General features: G+C 48.5%; 1 protein-coding gene across 2 annotated transcripts; it reads left to right on the forward strand.

Annotated features, from left to right (window-relative positions):
* Window positions 1-246: 246 nt before the first annotated feature.
* Window positions 247-6,615, forward strand: RNF183 (ring finger protein 183). Of its 2 annotated transcripts, none has more exons than XM_005581023.5 (2): window positions 247-307; window positions 5,474-6,615. In XM_005581023.5, exon 2 carries the CDS (start codon window positions 5,511-5,513, stop codon window positions 6,087-6,089), a length of 579 nt encoding a protein of 192 aa, XP_005581080.3. In that variant the 5' UTR covers window positions 247-307; window positions 5,474-5,510; the 3' UTR covers window positions 6,090-6,615. The 2 variants fall into 2 exon arrangements, with proteins under 2 accessions (XP_005581080.3, XP_045229603.2); XM_045373668.3 differs by lacking the exon at window positions 247-307 and adding an exon at window positions 4,674-4,753.
* The last annotated feature ends 2,325 nt before the right edge of the window (window positions 6,616-8,940 follow it).

Here is an 8,940-nt window from a genome sequence, read left to right on the forward strand (position 1 = left end):
GATCAACCGAACCCAGAACAGAGGCCTGCAAGGATGACTGCGCTTGACCCCCTCAGAGAAAAAAGCCAGAGTCACTCACAGGAGAAAGACAAAGCAGCCAAAGCTTCCCGGGTGTACAGGAAGTCCAAAGTCATCAGAAGGAAGAAGAAAACCTGAAACAGTGAGAGCTGGCCAAGCGCTGCTAAGACCTATGCAAATGAGACCCACCCACGCTGCCTGGAAATCGGGCCTGGGAAGTCAGAAAACAAAGTACTTGCGTGCAGGGCTGCAGGGAAGGGAGGCAGAGGAGGCGGCTCCGAGGGAGCAGGTAAGGAGACAGAGAGGGTCGCGGAGGGACGGGTCACAGGGCCCCAGAGTCCGGAGAGGCAGCAGCCGTGAAGCGCGTGGCAGGTGAAATCTGGCCTGGGAGGGCAGGCTACTGGGTTCATCTTTCAAACTCAGCCACTCTTTAGCTGGGAAGCCTTCAGCAAGTCGCCTCAACTTTCTGAGCCTTGGCTTCCCCATCTAGAAAATGGGTCCAACAATAATCATGCTAACCAGAGTTGCATGTCTTCTGTATTCTACCGGGCACCTTATAGACTAGTCCTTCCCCAGAGCAACCCTGTAGGAGTGGGATGATTACCCTTTTTTACGGAGGAAAATGAAGTTCAGAGAGATTAAGCCATTTGTCCAAGACAAATGGTTCCAAATCTGGTTACAAAGCCGGCACACTTTGTCCTCCCCATTCAGCCTCTCTCACAGGGTGGTTTTAGAGTATGAAATGGCCTTCTGCAAACAACAAAATATCCTAAAAGGCAAGTAACCTATCTAGATGGATCACCACACTTAGATCTTAGCAAGGGCCAGGAACCTCTGTAAACTGTGAAGTGCTATGAAATGCCAGTTCCTGGGTGAAAACAATGGAGTGATGCTGGAGACAACTGATATTTGGTGATGACTTGTTCACAGACCAAGGAGATGACTTTGTGACAGTGTTTAGGATTTACTGTAGCTGAGATGTCCTGGCTTGGGGTGGGGGTGATACGTGGCCAGAGTCTCTCCCCAGCTGATCCTGAAACAACAGTGGATCCCTGGAAGAGCAGCACAGATAAAGATCCAGGCAATAATGATCCTTCCTCCTCTTGGACAGCCTTTTACAGCTCTGGCCATGGAATTTCAGAGAATGTAGGTCTGATCTGGGGGGAAACAGGAGATCTTGACGTGTAGTAATACAAGCTTACTGGAGTGAAGTTAGAATTTTCAGGTAAGAGAATTTAAAAAAAAAAAAAAAAACTTATAATCTTGCCCCCAGAGATAACCACTGCTAATATTTGGTTATTTATCTTTCCAGACATTTTTTTCCATTGTGCACACATTTTTGAAAATTGGATTATATTGCAATATGGTTTTGTTGCTGGTTCTTTTTTGCTTAATGACATTATATCCTAGGCATATACCCATATTAATAGTTTTACCACATCATATTAAAGGCGGCATAATATCTCTTCCTATGGATGGAGCAGAATCTACTTAATCAATGTCCTATTACTGGATGATGACGTAGTTCTCCATACGTCACTGTTAAACCAGCGCCCAGATGGGCGTCTCTGTACTCACATCTTTGCAGAAGAGTCCTTGATGATTTCCGTGGAATCAATCCCCAGTGGGGGAAATGATGAGTCAGGGTTACATACAGTTTAAGGCTTCTGATAAGTATAAAAGGTCTGCTTCTAACACACTCTGGGATTCAGGAGCTCCTCAAAGCTTGATGCAGAGAACTTTGTTGTGGCTTTGAAGTCAACCTTGACCCTTCCTTTCTCTCAAATCCATTTGCATTAATAATTTCAGTTGCCTCATATATCCATAACAATACTTTGGTCAACAGTGGATTACATATGTGATGGTGGCCACATAAGATTATAATACCATATATTTACCGTGCCTTTTCTAAGTTTATGTTGAAATACACACGTAATTATCATTGTGTTACAATACCTATAGTATTCAGAACCTAATAAGTTGTGTGGGTTTGTAGCCTAGGTGCAGCAGGCTAGACCACACAGCCTAGGCACGTAGCAGGCTCTACCATCTAGGTTTGTGTAAATACACTCTGTGCTGTTCACACAACAATGGGTTTCTCAGAACATATTCCCGTTGTTAGGTGCTATGTCGCTTTGTAGTCTTTACTGGGTGCTGGGCTCTAACTAAAAGCTTTACTAGTTTTGGCTTCCTTTTCACAAGGGGAAATAGAGGCACAGAGAGGTCAAGCAATTCAACTGGAATCGCAGCCCTAAATAGCCATGGATCTGGCATCATGAACCTTGACATAAACTACAACTGGATCCTTAGAGCTCCACTGCTTCTTGGGAAGTGGCGTTGATTCTGTCACCAAAGATATCACTTATCCCATCCCCTTTTATCTTCTCCGCCACTGCCTAACCTGCACCACCATCGAATGCCTGAGCCACACTGCTACAGCCCGAACACGTGCTCCCTTCCCGGTCTTGTCCCCTCAGTCTGTCCTCTGCCCTGCAGCTAGAATGGTGTTTTAAAAATGGAAATAGGATCAGGTACCTTACCCTACCGCTCACCCCTGTAATAAAATCCAGATGAGCTTCGCTCACAGGTCCTGCGTCCTGTCCCTCCCCACCTTGCCTACCCTGGCTCCAGCCACCACACCTTGATCACCCTGGGCTCCTTTCACTTTCTCAAATTGGAAGAATTTTTCTCGCCTCAGAGCCACACACGCTGTTCCCCAGGCCTGCAACGCTCTTCCTCCACTCTGCGTGGCTGGATTCTTATATACTTTGGTCTCAGCTCTTCTGTCACCTCTTTGCAGAAACATTCTCTGGTGGTCTCATCGGGAGCAGCGACCAAGCACCCGAAGCCCATTTTCCTTTTTGCCTTTTATTAACAACCATTAAAACTGTGTATTTATTTATTGCCCACTAATCATTAAATATCTCTTTGCCTCACTACACTCTAAATGTCATGAGGTCAAAGACAATGTCTATTTTGTTCACCATAATACCTAATAATACCTTGCACAGCACCTGGGCTAGAGTAAGACCTCAATAATGACCGAGTGGATGAATGGGCCGCAGAAGAAAGCACTGGTGCAGAGCCCTGGTAAACTACCCTAGTTTCGCTTAGGGCTCCATCTCCCTCCACATATCTTCATTTCCTCCTTCCCTGTTTGGAGCAGTGCCAGAGGTCTAGAAGAAAACCAGGAAGCCACGGGTCAAAGAGTATAAAGAGCAGGTTTTGCTTCAGACATTGACTCAGTCAGGATAGATGATATCATATCAGGGGCTTTAGGGAGACTCCCTTCCCCCCAGATCCCCTCTTGCACAGTTCCTGGATTTCTACCATGAGTCTTCTGGCTGTGAGGGATTCCTGATCACATGCAAACACTTATTATCTAGCTAGTAACACACACTGAGTAGGTGGACGGCGTGGATGTAGCCTTCCGTCTTTTCGAAAACCATGAGTCTGAAGACATGGGTCCCACGTCACCATTAACTAGCTGGGTGACTTTGGGTGAGTCACTTCTTGTCTCTCATCTGCAACATGAGTAGTTCAGATGGAGAATTGGTTTTTATTTTATTTTATTTTATTTTTATTTTATTTATTTATTTTTTGAGACGGAGTCTCACTCTGTCACCCAGGCTGGAGTGCAGTGGCCGGATCTCAGCTCACTGCAAGCTCCGCCTCCCGGGTTCACGCCATTCTCCTGCCTCAGCCTCCCGAGTAGCTGGGACTACAGGCGCCTGCCACCTCGCCCGGCTAAGTTTTTGTATTTTTAGTAGAGACGGGGTTTCACCGTGTTACCCAGGATGGTCTCGATCTCCTGACCTCGTGATCCGCCCGTCTCGGCCTCCCAAAGTGCTGGGATTACAGGCTTGAGCCACCGCGCCCGGCCTTGAGAATTGGTTTTTAAACTTTTTCTTTTCCCCAGTAGCTCAACTCTTCAGATTATTCAAATGACCTATATGAAAAACAGAGAAAAGCCAAGTATTTCTGGTTGAAATGGAGAAGCAGGGCTGGAGTGCGCCTCCCTCCAACTCCCCGCTTTAACTCCCTAAGGTTGGTGGGACGACCAGCTCTAAGATCTCAGAAGGCTGACCCGCTGTGTGCTAAGAACAAAGCAGAAGGCAGCAAGGTTTGCACACGCTGCTTGCAGTTACTTAGGCACATTAAAAGATCAGTGGGTGACTGGACTGAATCTGATAGTCGGAGCTTTTAAGCTTCCAAGTAGGTGACTTTCACAGCAACCGAAGTGCTGAGCAGGCAGCCCCTTTGTGCAAGGAGGAGGTTCCAGCCACGTTCGAAAAGAAATGAGGACCCCAGAGAGAGGAAGCCCAAAAGACTCCCTTACCCTCTCCACATCTAGAAAGAGGAAATTGCCACCCTACCTTTCCAGACCAGGGGCTCCAGGTCTTGAAGGGACTGCCCACAATCTCACAGGTGTTTGGCTTCCAGGTTCAATTAGTTGCCACGCCCTGGGGGGAACTCAGGTCCTCCATCTCCCTCCCCACCCCACCCCCTAGGAAGCTCTCTGGCCTTGGCTCCAAGCAGGTGTGCTCAAGAGGCTGCAGACTGGGCCACCTGGCAGCCCCAGGTGCTGCGTGCCTGCTGCCATGGAGACAGGCCCCTGGGTTGGTGGCAAGAAGGCAGTCTCCCAAAGCTTTGCCAATTCAGGGGAGGGAGCGACTGGAGCCTCAGGCCCTCCAGTGTAGTCTGCCTGACCACCCTGGAACCCACAGAAGCCCAGGTGCGTGCCCTGAAGGTTTCCCAGGACAAAGGGAGGGAGGAGGAGCCAGGGTAGGCAGAGGACCGGGAAGAGGCTTTGGAAGGGGAAGAGGCTCTGGGAGGGCTGATCTGGGAAATGGGGCAGGGGAGCTTCTACAAGCCTTCCAGATAGGGAGAAAAGCCTTTCCAGGGGTCCCCTTGCCAGGCCAAGGACTGGGTGAGTAGGATCTGGAGGGTTGGCCCTCTAGCTCAAGGGGAGGAGGGAAAGAGGGCTGGCATTTGTCCCCATAGGAGGGATAGACCAGGGAATTCACAAAACCCATCTCTGCGCTAGTCAGGGATTTGAGGTAGCAGGGAAGGAAACATTTGTCCTCTAGCAAAATCCACAGACTGCAGCTTACCCCTAGCTCCCTGGGTTCAGGGCAGCCACGGCCACAGACACCGACCATAAGGAGCATTTGCGTCCAGCTCCAAAGCCCGGGGCAATGTCTCCTCCAATGCCGGCTCACTTGGGGGCTCTTGGTAGGGGTGGCCCAGGCCTTCACCTTGACAGAGGGGAGGCTGCAGGAGCATTCGACTCCACTCGATGGCTTAGGAACTGGTGATCAAGAACAAAACGCTTTTGAACCTGAGTAAAACATGGTGATGACACCTTTCAACACCCACAGAACACTTTGCCCCAGGCCAAGCACAGGGATGGGGCTTCATGGCTGTTTCTTTGCTCCTTTCCCCATTCTGCCAGGACGTCTCCCGCGAGGCCTCCCTGTGTGTGGCTGAGGATGGCTGAGCAGGAGGGCCGGGAGCTTGAGGCCGAGTGTCCCATCTGCTGGAATCCCTTCAACAACACGTTCCATACCCCCAAAATGCTGGATTGCTGCCACTCCTTCTGCGTGGAATGCCTGGCCCACCTCAGCCTGGTGACTCCAGCCCAGCGCCGCCTGCTGTGCCCGCTCTGTCGCCAGCCCACGGTGCTGGCCTTGGGGCAGCCCGTCACTGACTTGCCCACGGACACTGCCATGCTCACCCTGCTCCGCTTAGAGCCGCACCACGTCATCCTGGAAGGCCGTCAGCTGTGCCTCAAAGACCAGCCCAAGAGCCGCTACTTCCTGCGCCAGCCTCGAGTTTACACGCTGGACCTCGGCCCCCAGCCTGGGGGCCAGACTGGGCCGCCCCCAGACACGGCTTCTGCCACCGTGCCTACGCCCATCCCCATCCCCAGCCACTACTCTCCGAGGGAGTGTTTCCGCAATCCTCAGTTCCGCATCTTTGCCTACCTGATGACTGTCATCCTCAGTGTCACTCTGTTGCTTATCTTCTCCATCTTTTGGACCAAGCAGTTCCTTTGGGGGGTGGGGTGAGTGCTGTTCCCAGACAAGAAACCAAACCTTTTTTGGTTGCTGCTGGGCATGGTGACTGTAGAGCCTCATTTGGTGGTGTCTTCCTTTGTAGTGTTGTTTATTTTACAATCCAGGGATTGTTTAGACCACGTGTTTGCTTCTGGGAACAATTAAAAACAAACAAACAAACAAAAAACCGAACAGCTTGAAGGACTGGGAGATGTGGAGCAACCTCCGGGTGTGAGTGTGGCGTCATGGAAGGGCAGACAAGCAGTTCTGACCACAGAGCTCCACAGCAAGTTGTGCCAAAGGGCTGTACAATGGTATCCAGGAACCTGACTAGCTCGCATAGCAAGTTGCATTTCTCACTGGAGCTGCTTCAAAATCAGTGGATTTGTTTTTTGCATTGCTCTTTTTACTATGGGTTGCTAAAAAAAAAAAATTGGGAAGTGAGCTGGAATTCTGTGGGTAAATGTGTGTTTGTTTCTTTTCAGCTTTCTCTTTGGATGTCTTGCCGCCGGTTGCAGTAAAACTGTTCTGCATTCATTAATTCATTCACTTATTCATTCTATGACCATTTACTGGGCTGGTGCTGAGTGCCAGAACTAAGGGAAGAGAAGAGCAGGATTATCCAGGGGTAGCAGATGGCCCTTACTAGCAGGAAGGGGTGTGCTCATTCAGCTGCTGCTTCTATGAGACAACCTCTTGCCACCATGTAGTTCATGGAGTGTTAGGTGAAATCTAACGGTGAAAGATGTTAGATCAGTGGACTAGGGGAAGTCTGGGATTTGGAGGAATAAGTCTTCCTCCAGGCAGATACAGAGGCCCTGATTAGAATGGACACAGGGTAGAGTTCTGATTCCCCTCCCCCAAGCTTAATAATCCTGGCTTCAAGAAGATGGAAACTCTGGACAGAGGCAAAGGCTTAGCTCCCATCCTGGATGGGATAGAATCCAGGAACCAATCAGATAGAATTTGGGGGCTCAGGCTATTGCTTGGTAAGTTGCAACCTTGCAGTGTCTAAAACCCTGATTTCTGTTTCCCCAGTTTCAACCTTGCCTGGTGGCTTAAGGCTCTGACACAATTTTAGAGTGGTTAAGATACCATTACAGCCTGGGCACAGTGGCTCACGCCTATAATCCCCAGCAAAGATGAGCTGGGCGTGGTGACGCATGCCTGTAATCCCAGCTACTGGGGAGGCTGAGGCAGGAGAATTGCTTGAACCCAGGAGACGGAGGTTGCAGTGAGTCAAGATTGCACCACTGCACTCCAGCCTGGGTGACAGAGTGAAACTCTGTCTTGGGGGGGAAAAAAAGATATCATTGTACAAAAAAGATACCATCACAAATACATAAGGATAACATTTTGAGGTTTTGTGGTTTTTTTGATATGTGGAATAAGCTTTCAGAGGCCAGAATTTGAGTTGGTTGATTTGCTGCAAATAATGTTAGATTCCCCCCCACGGGTTTTAATGTACAAAATACATCAAACTATCCAAGACGTATATTTCACGTTTAGAAAAACCAAATGGTTTTAAGCTCCAGTATAAAGAAATATTCTCCATTACAAAGTTGGAAAACTGCCTACATACTCCTCTAGGGGACTAGCAACTGTCTCTCCATTTGTGCCATCGAAGATAATTACACTAAAGCTGGGACTCCACCTTTCCCCATTTACTTCATTTCTTTACACAGCTTTGCTCCTTAAACTTGTGGCAGGTAAGTTAGGCAATGATCTCACCATGTCCCCTGAGCTAAGAGGACAGGCAAGGGCAGCTCAGGACAGGAAGAGCTGAGGAAAGGCCAGGAAGGAACATGGGCCTCTGCACTAGGGCCTACTAATCTCAGCAAGCTTAATCCCCACTTTATAGATGAAACCGAGGCTCCGTGAGTTTAGCTACCTTGTTCAAGGTCACCCAGCTAGGAGGTGGGAGAGTCTTTTCAGTCAAAAAAGAACTTAGATCCTTGGAGTGGTTGATACACCACCCAAATAAGACAAGATGTAAGTTTGAGGGTTTTTCTGATAGGTGAGGATATACAGTCATCCCTTGATATTCAGGGGGAAATGGTCCCAGGATATCCTGAAGATTCCTGAATACAAGGATGCTCAAGTCCTTGCTATAAAATGGTGTACGTGTTTGCATATAACCTAGACACATCCTCCTGTATATTTTAATTCATCTGTTAATTATTTACAATACCTAATACAATGCAAATGCTATGTGAAGTTGCTATACTGTATTGTTTAGGGGATAACAAGAAAAAAAGTCTGTATATATTCAGTAGTGTATTTTCGACCTATGGTTAGTTGAATCCTTGATGTGGAACCCGCCGGTACAGATGGAGGGCTGCCTGAACATTATGGTGTCTCTCATTTTCACATTCAGTAGCTCCAGCCTTGCGGCAGCCCCATCCTCTTCAAATGTATCTGGAAATGCACGGGAGCATCTTTTGTACTCAGTGGAGGGGGTGAACTGCGCTGCTGACATTTAGGGCTCAGAGGTCTGGGATACTAACACCTGCTGCAATACTTATGTTGCCACAGTTCCACAGGATGAAAGATCATCTAACTACAAATGCAAATAGCTATCTTGTTGATAACAATAGGCTCCTCATCCGTTCGGGATGTGGGGGAGTTACTTTAACTCCACTGGGCATGAGCTCAGAGATGGAAGTGACTTGTCAAAAGAGCAGTATACAAGGTGGGCACAGTGGCCCATGCCTGTATCTCAGCTACTCAGGAGGCTTAGGCAGGATGATCGTTTGAACCTAGGAGTTAGAGATCCTATCTTTTTTTTTTTTTTTTTTTTTGAGATGGAGTTTTGCTTTTGTCACCCAGGCTAGAGTGCAATGGCATGATCCCAGCTAAGTGC

This window comes from Macaca fascicularis, chromosome 15, assembly GCF_037993035.2.
Source record: "Macaca fascicularis isolate 582-1 chromosome 15, T2T-MFA8v1.1".
NCBI lineage: Eukaryota > Metazoa > Chordata > Mammalia > Primates > Cercopithecidae > Macaca > Macaca fascicularis.

Excerpts from the sequence above, each read along its gene's own strand:
- RNF183 (XM_005581023.5), top strand. The coding sequence starts at position 5,511 with ATGGCTGAGCAGGAGGGCCGGGAGCTTGAGGCCGAGTGTCCCATCTGC.